At 31.4% G+C, this 23,189-nt stretch overlaps 1 protein-coding gene across 1 annotated transcript in view; it reads right to left on the reverse strand.

Moving 5' to 3' along the window:
* The window catches only part of LOC114330226 (gustatory receptor for sugar taste 43a-like), a 51,065-nt gene that overhangs the window by 20,714 nt on the left and 7,162 nt on the right, over positions 1 to 23,189 (reverse strand). The window contains exons 2-3 of the mRNA XM_028279550.2: positions 20,344 to 20,432; positions 8,672 to 8,845 (exon numbers count right to left, since the gene is read on the reverse strand). Of these exons, the coding sequence (XP_028135351.2) occupies positions 8,672 to 8,845; positions 20,344 to 20,432 (263 nt within the window). The remainder of the gene's footprint in view (positions 1 to 8,671; positions 8,846 to 20,343; positions 20,433 to 23,189) is intronic.

Below are 23,189 nucleotides of genomic sequence, written 5' to 3' on the forward strand. Positions count from 1 at the left end.
TTTGATTACAGAAAACTAATAGGGTATTTATCTTATATCAATATGTTGTACAGTACAAAATTTAATCATCTAAGTACCAGATATTACTGTTATTTGTATATGTTACAGTTCAAGTTGATTTTCAGTTAGAGTTGACTTTTTCTAGTTCGAGTCAATGCCAACTGAAACGAGCAGAAAAAGTTGATTTGAAAAATTTAAATCAACTTTTACTAGTTGAAGTTGACTCTTCCTAACTCTTGTTAGTAAAAGTAGATTATACAATTTATACGAATATAATCTCACGTGCATTTTTGATAAGTGTGCGTCTCTTTATTTTAACCGTTTCAACTACTTATTAGTCCAGGCTGTAACGTCGCCCCCATTAGGTAAATTATTCTGATTCGATTTTTTTGCACAAGCTTACTCAAACAAATACATCCTTATAACAAATACACAGTGTCAGGCGGTACCGCGGTCGAAAAATTGTTTAACCAATTTTTGTTAACCAAATTAACAAAAATAATTCTTATCTACTCTACCTCATATTACGTATAAGTTTTTATTGTGTGAAAATGGTAAATATAGATAGCATTACATGAACGGTTTAAAGTGTGCCTGAAGTAATAATGTATTTTAAATGGGATTTACTTTTTCGCACTGTTTTTTAGCACACTTTCATGTAATCAAATATCCTTAACTTTCGCCTTGTCGTGGTGATGACATGTGAGCAATAAATTACAAAAAAGGTTTTGACAGTTTTGTCGTTTGACAGAAGTTTGAATTTTTAAATGTCAAAGTCCAAAAAAATTGTAAAATAGGAATGTATTCCAGTGACGAAGAGTTGCAGTTTTTTTATTTGTTTTTTGGTAGATAAAATATTGCATGAAACTGTGCGTGAAGTACTTTTTGCGCACTTAGGCGATGTATAGCACTCGGCCCGCTCGTGTTGTAAACATCGCGTGCGTGCGCAAAAAGCATACTTCACGAACTGTTTTATAAATAACTAAGTATTTCACTCCGGACATTTTTTTTAAGTTATTTTGGTCATTCGGAGCAAAAAAGGTCTCTTGTAAAATTGATAGTTTTCGAGTTATACGCGATCTAAAATTTGAAAAATGCGACATGAGCATTTTTAAGGCTTAATAACTCGATTAAAAACTATTATTATGAAAGTCAGAAAGTCTCCTAATCAAAGATTAAAGCCACCCCCCCCCCTCGACAAGATCCTGAAGAAGTTTTTTTCATTATTTTATTACTAAGCTGTTATTTTTAATTATCAACAATGAGCGCTAAAAGCGTATTGAGGCGACCGTCAATGTGAGTGCGAGTAAGATCCAATGGTGCATCTCAGTCGCACTCACATTGACAGCCGCCTCAATACGCTCCTAGCGCTCATTGTTAATAATTAAAAATAACAGCTTAGTAATACAATAATGACAAATATTTCTTCAGTACCTTGTAGGGGGGTCGTTAAAATTTGATTTGGTGACTTTCTGACTTTCATAATAATAATAATTTTTAAATGAGTTATTAAGCCTCGAAAATGGTAATTTTCGCATTTTTCAAATTTTAAATCGCGTTTAACTCGAGAACAATAAATTTTACAGAAAAATCACAAAAGACCTCTTTTGCTCCGAATGACCCAAATTAATGATTTAAAAAATATATCAGAAGTGAATTTTTGTTGTGAATTTGTTAAAAAAAAATTGTTTAAACAATTTTTCGATTACGGTATCACCTGACACCTTGTGGATTCGTTATAAAGACCTCTTCTTGAGTAAGATTGTGCAAAAAAATCGAACTGGAATAATTTACCTAACGGGGGCGACGATAAAACCTGGACTATAAATATCACGATTTGAACATAATATACAGTAACATTTAATTTCTAGAATCGGTTGTTTGTGTGAATCAACTTTTACTAAATGGCATTGGGAAGAGTATACTTTAACTAGTTGGAGCCTACTTTTACTAGTAAATGTTGAATAAAAATCTTCATTCTATATTTTTATAATCAACTCTTACTAAAACCAGCCATTTGAGGCGACTCGAACTAGGAAAAGTCAACTCCAACTCGATAATCAACTTGAACTGTAGCATATATAATATTATAACCGTTATGTCGCTAATATGCTTCAGGAGGATGAGGCTTTATTTAAATAAAAAAAATATATTTTTTGTTATAACATTCATAAATTAATATTTTAATTTTTTTCTCTTTTTGTATTGCAGAATTTCTTGAAAAAGGAAATAAACCTTATTCCAAAGCTTGAATGTATAATCTAGGTTATTTATTTCCTGACCGTCCGAGTAAGAGTAAGATTAATAATAGTATATTCTATAAAAAGAAGCTTTTTTTAATTCCTAAATACCTTAAATAATTACGTTCAAGTGCTAATTCCAAGTAACCAAAATTTCAAATTGCATTGCCAAATAATTTATTTTTAAGTAAAATATAAGCATTTTCTTATTCTTTTTAAACGGAACATCACTATGGAGTGGGTCATGTCTTGTCTATAGACACGAGGTACTCACTATGAACTTTTTGCTCTTGAGCAACGTGTCTCTACATTGCAGGTGGTTGCATTAAATCTCCCATTTCAATCGAGAGACTTTAGACTTTAGACATGCGATTTTTGGTCTCGCAACGGCCCGTAGTCCGAGTTTGGTCTCGCAACATGTCAACTGAGACATCCTGAGATACGTTGCTGAGACCAAAATCGTGCAACGTGTCTATTGGTGTGCACTAAGCTTAAGCTCTAATGTGATATTATGACATAATAATATTATAATTTTTTTTTAATTTCTCTGTATTATTTTAAGAAATTTTGGCGAAGGAACGAGTACATTCGCTATTTTATTCATTATAATAATAATAATTTTATTTTGATAATTATTATAACAATATTTTATTAATAATTAAGCTTAGTAAATTAAATTAAATTTGTTAATCATTCATAATAATTTAAAAAGTGCTACGAATATGACATAAATTTACAACTACTATTTATGTACTTCTAGCAAGCTTTCAATTCTGTAAATAGACACCAACTCTTACTATAAACGGAAAATAAATATACCAGCAAAACTGATTAGATTAGCAAGAATGACCATGAACCACTGTGTAGCAGAAAAAGTTAGTAACATACGAGGGAAATACAGAAACTACCAATATAGAAATAGGAGCTCGATAAGGTAACAGCCGCTCTACAACACTTTTTAACATAGCACTGGATGGAGCAATTAAAAACCTTGAATCAACAGTATGTTCATACAAAGCTCTACATAAAGACAGGATACGCTGACGGCATGGTAACAGTCAAAAGAGATAAAAAATCTTAGAGTACTCACCGATGACTTTGATAGAAAAAGCGAAAGAGGAGTAAATTTCTTAAGACTAGCTCAAAGGTTAAAATAGCTGGTGCATGTCCTACGAAAGGAAAAAGATACATTTACTTAATATAGAAAATATTAATATTGAAACCTACAAATATAGGACCAAGAGAGAGACCAAAGTGCAGATGAGAAGATCAGGTCAAAGAAAATATCAACTGAATGAAGATACCTAACTGTGTAACGGTTACCCGTTGCCCTTCAATAATTTGGCGCTTCGCCCGCCTATGGCGACTGATTAACCAACAGAGGTCGCTCCTCGGACTTGCTTGGCGCTAGGAAAAAATCGTAAGCGAGAAACTTTAGTCAGGTCAGTGAACTCACAGCGGCACGTCGAAGATTTTATTCTCATTGTTTGTGACGGAGTTGAAACCAAATGAAATGTAACTAAAATAAATCGAACGTCAGCCTAATACATGTGGGAAAACTAATATATCAAACTTGAATACATCTAGAAACATATCCATATAAAAGAATTATATTTTCCGACAGCGCGACGTGTCCGCTTGTTTCAGTAAATACATAATACATTTAAATTATATCTCGCATTTCTTCCTTGTAATATTCAATGCATCATTGTAGTCAGGTATTTCGTTAGATTGATTTACCACATACATTTATATATAATCCATATTATAATAATGATATTCATTCCCATTTGCAAAGGAACAGTCATTCAAGGTCATAAGTTTTATTGTTACATTTAAATTTCAATTTACTTCATGTGCTACCATTAGGCTTTTTGCCGTTTTTTTATATAAAAAATTTTTCCATAAGTATTATACAGCCTTCTGCACTCTGCGCATGTTCATGCTTCGTGCAAGTCTGTCATGTCTACATTGAAGTAACTTTACAAATTTTGACATGACACATACCTAACCTGAGTTTTTTGTTTTGGATCCCAGTGCAGTGAACTTGTACTGTATACATACTGTTATTAAGAATATAATTAAACTTGATAAACTTTATTTTAGATTCCGTCACATACTCATTTAGTGACTTAGCCACGTAGTCATTTAGTGGTTTAGTCAGTTAGTCACCTTACATCGCTTGAAGTATGTACCAGTAGTATTAGTAGCAACCCTGCCATGGTTCACTCATAGAGTGTGCTGTTCATTTTGGAGAAAACCACTACCTGTGTTCACAACATCCAGGATTTTCCGATAAAACTTACCCATCACAGCAGCCAACTAGCTTTGTTGCGCCAAAAGGATTTTTCCTAAGGACTTTAATTTTTTTTAATAATCGGCGGTTGTACAAGATAAGTTCTTATTTACTTTAATTATTTACTTTGGGTAATCTAGATTTGTTACTCTGTAAACTAATTGTATGCATACAAATAGGTGAACTAAGTGGTACATATTTTCGTGATAGATAGGTTGTAGGTCGTTGTTTTTTCTTTCTTTGGTTCTATATAATTAGTAATTTGCTTAAATAAATAAAATCAGGTCTTCCTTTTAATAATAACTATAAATCATTGTATCTTAAAATTTAATAGGAAATCGGGGGTAAAATTTTGTCGAGGTTTTAAAATAGGGAATATGTCTTGTAGGTTTTTACATTGTATATGGAGTCACTGACCCACTCATTATATAATTACTTATTAGTGTTTTTGCTAGGTGAGATCTTTATTATTTTGGTAACCGTAGCGTTCTAGTCGTGCATCTCACCTAGACGAGTTCAATTTAGGAAATAATTACTAACTTTTTAGTTGTAAGGACTTAGTGCTATTCTGACGGACTTTTGATTTGGATTTTGATTTTAATACTTTTGATTGGCCAGTGATAGTGGATAATTGCTTGTTAAGTGGCCTTTGCGGTCCTATCTGATCTTCTATCACTGTTATTACGTTGCGTTATATGTAAATTGTTAATATTTAAGGTGATACAGTAGCGATCAACAGGTAGCCAAAACGCGTTCCAAGATTGCGGCTATAATTTTGAATATTTTTTCGAGATATTTGACACACGTATTCGTAATATAATAAAGAATGGTGGTACAGAGCCCAATTTGAAAAATATATTAATATGTGGAAATTACTCTGTACTTAAATACAATATTAAAATAACGAGCCTGTACCGCCATTAAGAAGAACAAAAAAATACATTTTCTTCAAATAAACTTTTTTATCCGATGGATAGATTTTGTATCACTTTGGAACTACTAATGAAATAAAAAATTTTAGTAGTTCCAAAATGTCACAAAATCTAGGTATCGAATAAAAAAGTTTATTTGAAGAAAGTGTATTTTTTTGTTCTTCTTAATGGCGGTACAGAGTAATTTCCACATATTAATATATTTTTCAAATTGGGCTCTGTACCGCAATTCTTTATTATATTACGAATATGTGTGCCAAATATCTCGAAAAAATATTCAAAATTACAGCCGCAATCTTGGAACGCGTTTTCGCTACCTGTTGATCGCTACTGTTTCCTCTTAATATTTATTATTAATATATTTGTATGTATTAAGGTTGGTGTTTTATTTCAGTCTGTATTACCAGTATATAACATAGCAAGACAAGATCAGTATTTAGTATTTTTGTATTTCAGGTGATTGTATCTAGTGTCATTTATTTCTTGTCGTTCGTTACTTCAAAAAAATCTCAACCTCTTGTTGAGTTGGCGCCCTTCTTCTTCTCTGTTTATCGTCCTTTTTATATCACTTTATTTCTATCTTCTTACCTAGTTGTATTAAGTTTTCGTATTAACAGGTCTCATTTTCTTTCTAGTTACTATCATTTCCTTACCAAATTTTCTTCTCATATCTCCAAAGCCAATACTTGAAATTTAGTGTCTCTCTGCCCTCTTAATTTTTTTTCCTGAGCTAAGCCCCTTTTCTTTTTGTCTTAAACCTCTTCTCACTTATTTTTCCCCATCTTTTGTCAGTTCTTCTCTTCAAACATCTCTATACCCAGAGTATAGAGGTTTCCACTGGAGAACAAAAATAGAAAACAGAAAGGAAGGGAGCTTTATCACCAATCAGGAAAAATCATACAATAAAAACTCCATCAAATATAAAGAATTATTAAGGGAAATTCAAACCGATTCATTTGACTACTATCCTGAATATGATAATCGCAAGAAGTTACATGCCGTAAAAACACTGGAAATAAACAAAGAACTCATGTGCTTTGCATCAAATTTATTTTTTTGTCAAAGGGTATAAGTCATTATAATTTGATTTATTTAGACATATTTTCTATTGTAGTAGATATTCATATAACGTGAAAAATTTAGCAAAAAGATAATAGGGCATTAAATGGGAGCAAGAACAGGTTACTACCTCCGAATTCTATCCTACTGCATGGATTTTAATGAAATTTCAGGAATAGCCTGAAAATATCTCCTTATTCAAAGCGCTATGCCGATGTGTGCTTTTGTCTTGAGAGCGGTTCCCACTCCTTCTCGGGGGTGGAAAATTTTTTGGTTAAACAACTACGGAAGTTGCTAGATAACCTACTTTTAAGCAAAAACTGTTCCATAATTTTTTTTTTCGAAAACTCGATACTTTTTGAGTTATTCGTGGTTGAAAATTGGCCATTTTCATTGAAATATACTTTTCAAACAGTTTTTTGCGAATATCTTAAGAACAATGCATCTAACTAAAAAAATTATAGAAAACATTTTTGTAGCCCATAAAAAAACAAAGAGATTCGTTCCTTCTTCAATCTTCTAGTTATAACACAAAAAGAGATATGGTAGGTAAAAGAGTTTGTTTTTTGGTGCATGCTCAAATCAGTGTATTCAACTTGAAATAACAGAGAAACGGTCGATTTTAGGTGTATAATGCTACCAATACCTTTTATTGTGCTTAAAAAATCCTTTCAAATAAGCAATACTAAATGTCGATTACATTCAAACTAAGCGATGCTGCAAAAAATTGATGACTAATAAATTTTAAGAAAAAAAATTGAGAAGTGTGTTTAACCCTTCATCCGCAAGAATTTAAATGCATCGTTTTCTTTCTACAGTACGTTTTACTACAGTGATATTTTTATGTTCAAAAGTTGAGCGGGTTTAAAATGAATGGTTTTTGAAAAAAATAAGATCAAATTATGGAGCCCATATTTAAATTTCCTTAAAAATCTTCCTTTTTCTCCATGTAACTTGAAAATGATAACAGATACTGTTATAAAAAACAAAATCAAAACGTTTATCTAGAAGAAACCTACATTTTTGTATGGCATCTTTTTTTTGACATCTCTTATCATTTTCGGGTTACATGGAGAAATAGGAAGATTTTTAAGAAAATTTAAAAATGCGCTCAATAATTTGATCTTATTTTTTTTTAAACCATTCATTTTAAACCCGCCCAACTTTTTGAACATAAAAAGAACACTATAGTAAAATGTATTGTAGAACGAAAACGATGCAGTCTCATTTTTTTCTTAAAATACGTTATTCATCAAATTTTTTACAGTTTATCTCGCATAGTATGAATGTAATCGACATTTAGTATTGCTTACTTTAAAGGTCTTTTCAAGCACAACAAATGTTATTGGTAACATTATACACCTAAAATTGCCGATGTGTGCTTTTTCAAATTAAATACACTGATTTGAGCATACACCAAGAAAACAAGTTTTTTTTACTTACCATATCTCTTTTTGTGTTATAAGTAGAAGATTCATAAGGGAAAGAATCTCTTTGCTATTTTATAAGCTACAAAAATGATTTATATGGTTTTTTTAGTTAGATGCATAGTTTTTAAGGTATTCGCAAAAAACCGTTTAAAAAGGTGTTATGTTTCAATGAAAATGGCCAATTTTCAACCAGGAATATCTCAAAAAGTATTGAGTTTTCGAAAAAAAATTATAGAACAGTTTTCGCTTAGTATTAGGTTCTCTAGCAACTTCCGTAGTTATTTAAGCAAAAAAATTTCCACCCCCGAGAAGGGGTGGGAACCGCCCCCAAGACAAAATCACGTATCGGCATAGGGTAGGCTTTGTTTCTTGGGCTATTCCCTACTTAGTGTGCAAATATCACATAAATCGATATAGTAGGATGGAATTCGGTGCCACATACCCTCATTGACAGCCCTATAAATGTAATTTCTGAGATCACTTGAGTTTGAACTTGAAGGGTTTAATATTTTTATAAAGAAATATTTCTAGATGACAGCTCTTAACGCTTATTTTAGTCTAGATCTATTATCTGTATATAATTACTTTTCCTTCTTCCACTTTTATTACCCCTCCACCATAATATTGTTTACCCCCATAAGCTTGTTTTAGTTTGATATCTAGGAATGTTCTTAATAGTTATCTATTGTATAGTCCAAGACAAAAATAACTTACCTCATTTATACAACTCTGACACGGTTCAACAATAATTAGAACTCTGCCTACATGTCCCATAAACCAAATACTCTGCAAACATATATAATAAATATCTGTATCATCAGATATTATTTTGGCAAGCAGAAAATATGGTGTCACGATTAAATGAAGCAAACAACTCAACATAATCAGCTGAAAATAAAAAAAAAGTTGTAGTAATGAAACACAGACTTACTCACAATCATTTAATTATACTTTGACGACCGGTTTCGATCTCTACATTATACAGATCACCTTCAGTTCGGCGTTACAAGTAGTTAAATGCTACAATAAAGAAAACCAGAGTTAGAACATTATCTGGTTGCACAAGTGTTAACAGAAAGCCAAATTCGAAAAAATTTTTTTGCAATAAAGGTTTTCAACTGTTGACATTTCAGAATATTGATACCTACAAATGCACACCTATGAGTTAAAATGCTCATAAGCATATATGAGCAAATGGGTGCATGTAGTTTGTGAGTTTGTCTTGAAATTTAAATTATTAACAATTAAAACAAATTAAACCATTAAGCAAACTTAAATATGCATCCAAACTCAAAATAGCAATAACAAATAGATAGTAATATTGTTCAAACCTACTTACATGCCGTTACAAGGAATGCGTTGCCACTTAGTTGTTATCATATTAATTCGTCCAACTTATGCTGATTGGTTTGCTGGTAGGGTTATACGGCAAACAGACATGTTACGTAGGTCAAAATAAAGTAAATTTTTGAATTTGGAAAGGATCCTGAAGGAAGATGCGTGCTATGAAACTGGTGATGTCTTGTTAGAATGGAGAAAGACAATGCTCAAGTGGTTGTGTATTGAATGTAGCCAGGTATGAAAAATATCATACCTGGCTACATTCAATACACAACCACTTGAGTATTGTCTTTCTCCATTCTAACACCATCACCAGTTTCACAGCACGCATCTTCCTTCAGGATCCTTTCCAAATTCAAAAATTTACTTTGTTTTGACCTGCGTAACATGTCTGTTTGCCGTATAACCCTACCAGCAAACCAATCAGCATAAGTTGGACGAATTAATATGATAACAACTAAGTGGCAACGCATTCCTTGTAACGGCATGTAAGTAGGTTTGAACAATATTACTATCTATTTGTTATTGCTATTTTGAGTTTGGATGCATATTTAAGCTTGCTTAATGGTTTAATTTGTTTTAATTGTTAATAATTTAAATTTCAACACAAACTCACAAACTACATGCACCCATTTGCTCATATATGCTTATGAGCATTTTAACTCATAGGTGTGCATTTGTAGGTATCAATATTCTGAAATGTCAACAGTTGAAAACCTTTATTGCAAAAAAATTTTTTCGAATTTGGCTTTCTGTTAACACTTGTGCAACCAGATAATGTTCTAACTCTGGTTTTCTTTATTGTAGCATTTAACTACTTGTAACGCCGACCTGAAGATGATCTGTATAATGTAGAGATCGAAACCGGTCGTCAAAGTATAATTAAATGATTGTGAGTAAGTCTGTGTTTCATTACTACATTTAATATGGACTCACATATGCAACCCATTCAATATTTAAAAAAAAGGTGTTTCAGATAGCTTCTTCTGTTGTGACTCATTCACACTAAAGGACATCGCACACATCTTATGTAAAATTTATTGTCTCTTAACTACAATAAAATTTACATAAAGAGATTCATCTTTCAATGAAAATCATTTCAAATTATTGCGCGAGGTCTGAATTTTTTTTAATAAAAGCGTAAATTGTAATTAAAATTTACGGAAATCACATGTTTTAAGTCGACAAAAGTGCCCTGTTCATAAGTACTATTAGCACAAATTAAATTACCGCTAGTAAGATATAGGTATTGAAAAAAGCTTAAACTAGCGTGAGATTGACCCTTATTTTACTGTTGCATTGACATTTTATTATCTATAATATAAGAAATCTTAATGCCTGGAGAAAGATTTATGAAGTTCCTTATCACAAAATTCTCTCTCTAATTTAGGTACATAGGTACCCACACTTTTAATGTACGCCCTTATTAGTCAAAATTCAGAGTTGGCGCAATGATATGTACTGATTGTTATTTCAAGGCGAATCTATTCATATAATTTTTATTGTATTTAAATGACCTTAAATAATATTCCATAAGATGTGTGAAGTTTCCTGTAAATGCAATAAAATAAAAATGCGCAATAACTACGTCTTAGAACCAAAAAAAAACGCAAAAAGTACGTCTTAGAATTCCTTGAAGTTTGCCATACTTTTTGAAAAACACTCTGTATTAATGAAAAACATAACTAGTTGTTAAAACACCTAACTTTTTTATGGTACAACATAAACGAATGAATAAAAAAACATACTGTTGAGAAATTATGAGGCTATAGTTGGGTTTTAATTTCAGTATTTTACAAATGCTAGAATATTCCACGGGGTGATGCGAACTTTGAGAAAAAACACTGTTTGATTCGTACACCCGGTATCCCATAAAAATTTACCTCCTTAGAAACAATATTATTACAGCGATATTATTTAAAAATGGCCCATTTTTAAGGTGGGCGGTTAATTTTGCCCCGTAGTGTATTACTTGTATATTATCATAGGCCTTCTTCTTCTTAACGTGCCCTATCAAGTCCCCTTGACGTTGGCTATTAACATGGCGAAACTGTCTCTGTCTCGAGCTATTCTAAATAGTTGTTCTGCTTTCTTTATTCCTGTCCACTCTCGGATATTCTTCAACCAAGAGGCCTGCTTTCTACCAATTCATCTGTGTCCTTCTTCAATAAGTTGAAGAATATTATACTGGTCTCCCCTTACTACGTGTCCAAAATAGGCTATATTTCTATAGTTCATGTTATCAAGCAGCTCGCGGACACATTTGTCATCGTAGCCATCCATGGCTATCATAGGCTATCATAGGCCACAACAAATTATTCAGTAACGTTCGAGGTTGAACAGCTATAACTATACTCACGGCTTTTTGCGTTTACTTTTTTTGGTTTAGAAATTTATAGAATAATTTTACGAACAAAACATTTATTAAAAACGGAAACCTACTTAGGCTTTCAATATTGGAGAAATCTTTAACAATTTGTGAAGGTGAATTATTGTTTTTAAATATATTTAGTAACCGAAAAGCTTTTGTATTAGAAAATATACAGTGCTCTGGAGTAAGTGCTACTCACCATTAATAACTTATTTATTTTTAGCACATGAGCAAAACGCTGGGATGAGTCGATTTTTAAAATATTGATGGTATATTATAGCATCCATGTTTTGAACTTTACGCGACCCCCCTTCAGGTGAGAGCCATACCTTAGATTTTTTTAAATAGGAAAGTAGATCATGTGACACCTCAATTAAAAGCCATTAAAATACTGATTACAAACATGTATAATACTTTAATACTTTTTAAGAGAGTAGGCGCAATATTTCGGTCAAATTAAATTTAAATGCATTCATTTTTTTTCCAATCATGAGAAAATTAATAAATATTTTTAAAAAATTTAAACGCAGAATGGAAGACTACATTATTGCTGAGGGTCAGAAGTCCGTTAGAATAAACAGAAAGTTTCTTTTAAATAATAGATTCGAAATTAAAATCATACTCAATATTTTTTTTTCGCCCCTGTAACTTATTAAAATAAACATTATAGAAGTTCTCAGGAACTTTCGACCCTCGCTAATAACGTATTTTTCATCCTGTTTTATTCATAACTTCGGGTTGTGAAAATAAAACTGTCAAAATGTCACTCGGGAAAAATTCGATAATAACTCTTGTGCAATTACTACTGAAAATTAAATACTACTGATATTGTATAAATCAGGAATAAAAGGAAAATTTCCGGTAAATTTGTAATTAGAGGTATACTGATTTGATGTATTCAATTAAATACACTATGAGCGAAAGGGTTAAAAATATCAAAGTTATGGCTCTGACCTGAAGAGGGATCGCGTAAAGTTCGAATCATTCATGCTATAATATAGTGATGAGCGCATAAATAACCAGCAAAATAACGCAAGCGATGGAAACATATTAAGTTGTGAGATAAAAATAGATGAACCTAGTGGAGGTGTTAAATTTCGGGATAGTAACTTATAGATTGCCATTATATTAATTGTTTCCCACCTTTAGACGTATCGAACGAATTTGAGAAATGCAAATGTCACAGTGATAGTTTTAGTTGACATACTCCTCTGATACGTCTAAAGGTGGGAAACAATCAATATAATGTCAATTTATATGTTACTATCGCTAAATTTAACAACTCTAATAGTTTTATTTCTTTTTATCTCACAATTTAATATGTTTTCCATCTTTTGCTCTATTTTGCCGGTTATTAGCACGCTCATGACCTATGATTATTTTAAAAATCGACCAGTCCGAGCGTTTTGCTTATATGCCAAAAATAAATAAGTTAATAAGTGGGGGTGGGGGTAACACTTATTCCATCGCACTGTATTAACAATTAAATGTACCTATAACATATTAAATAAATTTTATGAAAACAATAAAGGCTTCTCTTCCATGAAAACCGTCTGTTATAAACCGGTCGTACTGCAGCTTACTGCTTATTGTAAGTACATCTATACACTGATGATACACATTTCAGGATTTTAATTTGGAACCCTGTTACTCTGGGCTAATTAGCAAAATACAAGGAAAAGTTATTTACCAGAAATTTTATGGCTGGAATCGAACCTTATTATTGTATATATTAATAATATATGTATGCAAAGTCCGCAGACAGTGGGCTACTTTTTTATAAACAAAATGGCGCCCGAAAATCGTGTTTTTTTAATTTTTGCTCTATAACTCCAAAGATTTTAACTTTACACCAAAAACACCCAAATAAAAATTCACCGTAATTAAATTCTGCATAGAGATGTGTTCTTCCCCGATTTACTTCGAAGAAAATTTTCCCCGGAAAATGCGGGTTTTTCCAACAAAATCTTTAATTTTCAACTAAAATTTTACATAAGTAATTGTTTATCAATAATTAAATAACTTGGTAGTATAAAAGCAATTTTCGTACAGATTATAATTCCAGAAGCCGACGGAAATTGAATGAACAGTTGAGCAACAATTGAATTGTTAAATAAAAATTTACGGTCACTATGATAACCATAATTATTATGATACATAAAAATAACTATGATTTTTGTATAAAAGGACACTGTTCCTATCTAATGTACTTTACAGGATTGAAATCGGACTATTTAAGCGGACTCAGGAATGTTTTAAAATCTTAAACAATTTTTTGGCTTATAAACAAATAGAATATCTCGGGAAATATTAAATTAAATCATGAAAATAGTTTTGGAAAAAAGCGGCAGGTCGCTTCTTTTAAAAGAAATAAGGTTTAATTGTGATGAGTGGTTCCTGAGATACTACCGATTGAAGTTAACTGGCATTTACGCAAATATATAAACAATAGGATCATAATTTTCGAACCATTACCTTTTATTTTTAACCTCTTTCTTCACACCAATTCTCATATCGTTAAAATAATCATAACATATATTATTATAATGAAAACTATCGATATTACGAGTGAAAGTTCCAAAAAATAGCAAAATTTAAATCAAAAATCAGGTAGGAGAAAATGTAATCTCAAAGTTCAAAATCGATATACCTTAAAAAAATGCATTTTTTCGGCTTCCAATGGAGCAATTCTCTTATTTTTTTTGTTCCCAAGTACCTCGAGTAGAGTAATCTAACTAATGCATTATTAAATGTCAAACTTGCTTTTGTTTTGTTATAATAAATTAATTTATTTATAAGAAAAAAAAACTACATATTTTTTCCAGTTGTAGACTTTATTTAGATAAACTTACTACAAGTATATGTTTTAACGTTAAAAACACAAATATTCTCAGTTGAAAGCTGTATAATTATTTAAACAATATTCATTTAAACAAATCAAAAATTTTGTTATAATAAATAAATTAAATTATTATAACAACACAAAAGCTTTGACATTTAATAATGCGTTAGTTAGATGGCTCTACTCGAGTTACTTGGGAACAAAAAAATAATGAAGAGAATGGCTCCATGGGAAGCCAAGAAATGCATTTTTTTAACGTATACCGATTTTGAACTTTGAGATTACATTTTCTCCTACCTGATTTTTGATTGGAATTTTGCTATTTTTGGCAATTTTCACTCGTAATATCGATAGTTTTTAATACAATAACATACGTTATGATTATTTTAAAGATATGAAAATTGAGGTGATGAAAGAGGATAAAAATAAAAAGGTGATGGTTCGAAAATTATGATCGTATTTTTTATATCTTGGCCGTAAATGCCCGTAAATTTTAATCGGTAGTATCTCAGGAACCACTCATCAAAATTAAACGTTTTTTCTTTTAAAAGAAGAGTCCTGCCACTTGTTTTCCAATACTGTTTTCATGATTTAATTTAATTTAATATTTCCCGAGATATTCTATATTAGACCTGGATCCCGCGTAAGAAAAAAAAGTTGATTAATAGCAAGCTGAAAATTTGTTAATAGCTTAACGGTGTCTAGTCGGACAAACTTTGATGCACGGGAACACTGAAACAGGGGAAGTTTTAACGGTGGAGCATGATAACCGTGTCGTCCTGACAAGTTTATGATGGTGAAAAATAGCAAGTTGTTTTTAAGTTTATTCAATAGCCAACGTTATATAATATATGGAAAAATGTTTGTCCGACAAAAATGTTGGGCATTTTAACGAGTCCGACACGTAGAACATGTCACATTACAGGAACTATGTTGGTGATGAATAGCAGTCTGATTTTTGCATGAGAGTTTAATGAAAGGTTAAAAAAGCAATTGGAAGTTCTGTCGGACAAAATGAATGGGAAATTTTCCTAGTCGGACATTCTAAACATGTAAGATATAGACAAACATGTTGGTGATAAATAACAAGCTAATTTTGATTTGTTTATGTACAAATTATATTTTGTAACGCAAAAAGTTATATGTCGGACAAAAAGTTTGGGCAAATCGAAGGAAATAAATAAAAAACATTTTTTCAGAATGACTTAGTCACATATTGATAAAGCTATTTTAGTTGTATATTATTATTTATATTCACATATTTGCATGTGCATATATATACATGCACACTCCAAAAACAGTGAGGTAAGTATCAATGCATGTATATATTGCAAAACAATTATTTTTTTGGGTGGAGTTTGTTCTAGATATTCTCAAAACGACAATAAAAAATGTCAAAGAACATGTGAAAGAAATCTCTTAGGGTTTTCTAATTAGGTGCATCAGAAAGTACGGAAAATTTCCTATAAAAAACGTTGTATACATTTTTTTCCATACTTAAATCTTAACCCTGTAAACGACATTGAAAAATGTGAAGAGTCTAAAACTTCGGTGCTTATAAGAATATACGTAAATATGACACATTATGCTTAGAAGTATGTATTAGAAGGCTGCATTTGTCAGTGTGACACTTTGTGCTATACAAAGTAGTATTTGAAAGTACATGGTCTCTGAGTTTCTGTTTGCCACGTGTGTTGGAAATTAAAATTTATATTAACTATGGAGTGTTTTTGTGTCTATTTTTGAGTGTCAACAGTTTAAATTTTAAGTCGCCAAATCAAAAGTGAAACCATTCAACGGAACATTTTTGAGTAATTTTCGAAAATTTTACAAAGTTAGTAAAATACTTGGTCATCAATTAAATGAGGTTCAGTTGCCAGATAATTATTGTGAAAGTTCTATTGAATATCATTTTTCGTGCTATAATGCTTTGCTTGATTGAAAAAGGGTACCTAAATAAATTATTACTAAAATTGTATAACGTAATTTTTCTCAACTTTCTACAAATGAAATAATGTAATTAATATGTCACAGGGCAAGAAATAATTTGCTGCCAAAATAAATCGATTAGTTTAAATTTGAAGTTACGATTGCAATTTATTATGAATTATTGTCAAAAGTGACAGTTTTTCTTAAATGGAAATGTATTCATAGACATAAGGGTAGACAGGGAATACAGTGCAAAAAGTCGATAGGTGGTCTATCTATCTCTTTTAACCAAGCGATCCCGCGCATGTGGCAGACAAAGATAGCTAGACCACCCAATCCATAATATAATTTGCCTGATCTACTATAAATGTATTACAGTGAGGTATCTAAATGATGTTGAGATAAATCGAAAGATATCGATTGTAATTGATTGCAGGTGCTTTTGACATAGAGTAATCACCCCTTATTAAAATTTCAAAAATTATTTTTTTAAATTGTCCGACTACAAAATCTACCCCTTATTTTTTTCCGACAACAGTCATTCTTGCTAAGGAATAATTTACTTTATTAATTTCGTCTTTGTCGGAAAGCTATTTATCACCAGCATTTTTGTCTATATCTTACCTGTTTAGAATGTCCGACTACGAAAACTTCCCATTAATTTTGTCGGACAGAACTTCCAATTGCTTTTTTAACCTTTCATTAAACTCTCATGCAAAAATCAGACTGCTATTCATCACCAACATAATTCCTGTGATGTGGCATGTTCTACGTGTCGGACTCGTTAAAATGCCCAACATTTTTGTCGGACAAACATTTTCGCATATATTACATAACGTTGGCTATCGAATAAACTTAAAAACAACTTGCTATTTTTCACCATCATAAACTTGTCAGGACGACACGTTTATCATGCTCCACAATTAAAACTTCCCCTGTTCCAGTGTTCCCGTGCATCAAAGTTTGTCCGACTAGACACCGTTAAGCTATTAACAAATTTTCAGCTTGCTATTAATCAACTTTTCTTTCTTACGCGGGATCCAGGTCTATATGATTATAAGCCAAAATATTGTTTATAATTTTAAAATATTCCTGAGGCCGCTTAAATAGTCCAATTTCAATTCTGTAAAGTACATTAGATAGGTACAGTGTCTTTTTATACAAAAATCATTGTTACTCGTATGTATCATAATTATTGTGGTTATCATAGCGACCGTAAATTTTGAGTTAGGAATTCATTATTTGTTGCTAAACGATTCATTTAATTTCCATTGGCTTCGTGAATTATCATCTATACGAAAAGAGCTTTTATACTGCCAAGTTATTTAATTATTGATAAACAATTAGGTCTGGATCCCGCGTATGAAAAAGAAGTTGATTAATAGCAAGTTGAAAATTTGTTAATAGCTTAAGGGTGTCTAGTCAGATAAACTTTGATATATGGGAACACTGGAACAGGGGCAGTTTTAATTGTGGAACAGGTTAAAAATTTGGAACGGTCACACCACGAAAACGGCACATTTATTTTGTCCGACAGAACGGACTTAAACTCTTCGAACAGAGATTAAACTCTCATGCAAAAATCAGACTGCTATTTATCACCAAATGGGCGTTTTAATGAGTGGAACATGTAGAATATGTAAAATGACAGGAATTGTGATAAATAGCAGTCTGATTTTTGCATGAGAGTTTAATCTCTGTTCGGAGAGTTGAAGTCTGTTCTGTCGGAAAAAATAAATGTGCCGTTTTCGTGGTGTGACCGTTCCAAATTTTTAACCTGTTCCACAATTAAAACTGCCCCTGTTCCAGTGTTCCCACATATCAAAGTTTATCCGACTAGACACCCTTAAGCTATTAACAAATTTTCAGCTTGCTATTAATCAACTTTTTTTTCATACGCGGGATCCAGACCTAAATAACTTATCTAAAATTTTAGTTGAAAATTAAAGATTTTGTTGGAAAAACCCGCATTTTCCGGGGAAAATTTGCGTCGAACTAAATCGGGAAAAACACGTCTCTAGGCAAAATTTAATAACTTTGAATTTTAATTTGGGTGTTTTTGGTGTAAATTTAAAATCTTTGGAGTTATAGAGCACAAATTGAAAAAAAACACGATTTTCGGGCGCCGTTTTGTTTATAAAAATAGTAGCACACTGTCTGCGGATTTTGCATACCTATATTATTAATATATACAATCATAAGATTCGATACCAGCAACAAAATTGCTGGTAAATAACTTTTCCCAAAAATGGCCTGTTCTCCGATAATCTGCCCAGACTATGTACCAACTTGTACGGTTCTAGGAAGTGGGTACCATATTTTTTTGGAGTCACTATGTAGTCTACAAAACAAGTTTACCATCTGATATCTAATGACTTGCAATCATGCAAGATTCCATTGGGAGAAACAACTCCACGTACGAGTATGCAGGTGTCCCTAGTAAGAGTTATTTTGCTTTTTAATCCAGGCTTCTTTGGCCCACCTATGTTCAGCTCTGGATTAAGTAGTTAGTAGATGAAGAGCAAATTCATCAGCTATTTCATTTCGGTGTGTTCCTAGATGACCTGGAACCCATATCAGTGTAACACTCTTATGTTTATCCAGTCTATTGAGTTTTTTCAGCTCTTAAAATCCACAATGCACTATATCTACATACAGTGTGTCAATTTAAAAATTTACAATGGCTATATCTCACGAACAAAATCTGATATCAAAAAATGCTTGAAAGCGTTTCTAGGATAGTAAGGGGGAACTAAAATGGCATGAAAGAGAACTCACCCCCATCAACCCCTTAGGCCCCACCCATCACAACCAAAAAAGTTTAAATTGCAAACCCCTACTTGTGATATATAATTGAAGAGGCTATAAAAAATGCTATCCAATGGTATAAACAATAATTATACAGGGTGAAGCAATAATTGTGAAACTTTGGCTTAAATGAAAAATTTAATGAGGTTTTGTTGAATTGCAAATTTGATAAAAATGTCAATTAAGTAAATATTTAATGTGAATTCCGTTGTTTGGTAAACAATAATACAGCCTATTATCAAATTCTGCACGAAATTTGGCAAATGTTCTAGTAATAGGGCGACATGCTTGAGTAATTCTTTCTCGCAATTCCCCAAGTGAAGCAAGTTGAGTTTTATAAACAACTGATTTAACGTAACCCCATAGGAAAAAATTATATACTATTCTACTATAAAAAGTACCATCCAATGGTATAAAAATTAATTATACAGGGTGTTAATATCAGCTGGCTTACTATGACTTTTGTATTTGTAATGCTATCTCCCGGACTATTATTTTAAATGGTAAATGTCCGCTCGAACTTTTTTTTGTTGAATTAAAGCTTAATTTACTATTTTTACCTTAAATCAGTTGTTTATAAAACTTAACTTGCATCACTTGGGAAATTGCGAGAAATAATTACTCAAGCATGTCGCCCTATTACTAGAAAAACATTTGCCAAATTTCGTGCAGAATTTGAAAAAAGACTGTATTATTGTTTACAAAACAACGGAACCCACTTTGCAAATCTATTTAATTGACATTTTTATCAAATTTGCAATTCAACAAAACCTCATTAAATTTTTCATTTAAGCCAAAGTTTCACAATTATTGTTTCACCCTGTATAATTATTGTTTATACCATTGGATAGCATTTTTTATAGCCTCTTCAATTATGTATCACAAGTAGGGGTTTGCAATTTAAAGTTTTTGGGTTGTGGTGGGTGGGGCCTAGGGGGTTGATGGGGGTGAGTTCTCTTTCATGCCATTTTAGTTCCCCCTTACTATCCTAGAAACGGTTTCAAGCATTTTTCGTTTTCAGCTTTTGTTCGTGAGATATAGCCATTGTAAGTTTTAAAATTGACACACTGTATATATAAAATTATAGGTACTTACAGGTATACAAAATTCCATTGAATTGTTGACTACTGCTACTGCTTCAAATATTTTCTCGTGGTAAATAGAAAGAAATAACAGTTTTCGTGCTAAAAATTAGAATTATTTTTAAAATAATTAATTTTTTTAATATACATAAGGTAAGGTGGGGTAAGTGCGGCCTAAAAAATCAATAGATAAATTTTGAAGTTTTGTAAAAAATTTATTTTTTAATTATAACTTTTAGTGTTTTGTTACTGGTTTAATTATCGCATACAGAATCTACACAGAGAACCAATATAACATTAGTTATATTAGTTTCTGTTATAATGCACATTTTGTTCTGGAATGATTGTACGCTGCACTTGCCCCTGAGTACGGGGCTAGTGCATATCAGGATCTTCATTTCTCGAATAATTGATACACTAAATAACGAGGCTACTGCAATGCACTTAAATATTTGTACTTTTCCATGCGCATTACAGAAACGAGTTACTTATTATTAAAGCTCGGATTATAGGCAAAATGCCTTTTTTGCATATTTTGCCTATTATAATTGTTTTTTGCACTTTTTGCCTTTTTTTCGTAAATTCCGCCTATTTGTGCCTTTTTTAAAATTTCATGGTACTACCCATGATATTATTCTATTACTAAACCATTCTATAATAAAATTTTGGGTCAATAATAAAATATCAATGGTTTGTTTATATAACAGATTTCTAGGAAAATGTACCTGATCGAGACTTGAGGGTTAACTATTGGGAAATCCCTAAGCTTTATTAGTTTATTATCAGTTGTACAGTCGGTTACTGTATCAGAGTTTAGTCACAAATTGCTATATCCTAGTTTAGTTTTGTTGCGTATACCGAAAAGCACAGAACACGTTTTAAAACGTTTTAAAACGTTTTAGACATTTATGTGACAAGATGACATCTAAATTAAGGCTATGGATCGCACCTTATTCGGAACTTTCTGTAGAAGGAGATGGAGCATTTTATAAACCATGCGGAAAATCGGTAATTTTTATTTTTTCTCTTTTTTCTCGTCCCACAACATAACTAAATTCTAAAGCGGTTTTAGAATTCTAATTATTTTTTTTAAATTCTCAGATTTCAAGTAGAAAAAAGTATTTTAGTGACCAGCATTGTGGAACCCCGCTTCATAAAGGTAATTTGGAAAAACTAAGTTCCTCTAAGTTAGCCCAAATATCTCTGCGGGATAGTTTAAGCAGTTAAAAAAAAAGGAGGAAGACGCATTTAAATTTGATTTATGCCAGATGATGACTGCATCCAACATTCCTCTATATAAAGTTAATAACCCTAGTTTTAAATGCTTTTTCGAAAAATATCTTAATAAATCCTTACCGGACGAGAGTACATTGAGAAAACATTACAAGAAACAAACAATTTTAACAATAAGTCGATTTATACAAGATAGTATAACAAACCTCTTTTTACCCAACCCTATACCAGTGAATAAAATAGTTTTAATGCTCAGATGCTGCGGCATATATGTTAAAAGCTGCTGTTAATTTAAAGATTTTTTATCCTAATTTAATTCATTACACTTGTGTAGCCCACGGGGTAAATAGAATTGCTGAAGAAATAAGAAATCTTTTTCCGTTGGTAAATAATTTTATAAATTTTATGAAAAAAGTTTTTGTAAAGGCTCCGTTGAGGGTGCAAATATATAAAGAAAGACTTCCCGGTGTCCCTTTGCCACCTAAACCAGTAATTACAAGGTGGGGAACCTGGCTCGAAGCAGTTTTTTTTACTTTGAACACTGCAATGAAAGAGAATTAGTTCTGTCAGAATTTGATGGTGATATTTCTGAAGCCATTCGAGAAGCAAAAAAAAATATTAAAAAATCCCAAATTGAAACAGGAACGCGCTTATATCAATGACAATTATAAATTAATAGTTACCACAATTACCTTATTAGATAAACAAGAGATAAATTTATGTGAGTCAGTAAAATTAATAGATAATTTAAAGACGAAAATTAAATCGGCACCTGGAAGTAACGGTCAATTAATTTAAAAAAAAATGAAATATGTTTTCAACAAGAATGAAGGTTTTTCGTTTTTATCTAATGTTGCTAAAGTTTTGAATGGGACATTTTCCGAGGAATTACAAATTATGCCAGATTTATTATCCGCTCTGAAATATGCTCCAATTACATCTATCGATGTCGAACGTTCGTTTTCAATGTACAAATTAATTTTAAGTGATCCAAGACATAGTTTTAAGACCGAAAATATTGAAAAATATTTAGTTGTTTCTATTAATGATAAAATTTTAAGTGTTTATAAATAATAAGTTATATTCCTTTATTACCTATATTTTGCCTAAATATTAATATTCCTGCCTTTTTTAATAAAAATCTTTGCCTATATAGGCGCCTTTTTCTTCAATTTTTGTTGCCTATAAATCCGAGCTTTACTTATTATAGTTTAAAAGTTACGAACTTTTATTCACTCACATATACAAAACATTAAATAAAAGAGTTCTATGGTGTTAGTAGAAATAAATTTTAATTATAAATAAATGACATACTGAACATGTAAAACTAATTTATTCATTACAAAACATAAAGTTAGCTCTAGTAATTTAAAAATAACCTTGGTGTAAACATTTTAGATGGCTTCTTGGACATCAACGTTACTGTCAAATATAAATTTTTCAGGAATACCCTGAGATTAAATAAATCTAGGATTGTTAATTTGTTGACAATATCTAATATCTAATTAAGCTAACTGAACAAATGTCTTTACGGTCCGGTCTAAATTCTGTGTTATTATTTTTATTTATTTGACGCATGCAAGTTACTATAAACTCTTCATAATTAACTTCATTAATGAGACAAAC

Source organism: Diabrotica virgifera, chromosome 7, assembly GCF_917563875.1.
Source record: "Diabrotica virgifera virgifera chromosome 7, PGI_DIABVI_V3a".
Taxonomy (NCBI): Eukaryota; Metazoa; Arthropoda; class Insecta; order Coleoptera; family Chrysomelidae; genus Diabrotica; species Diabrotica virgifera.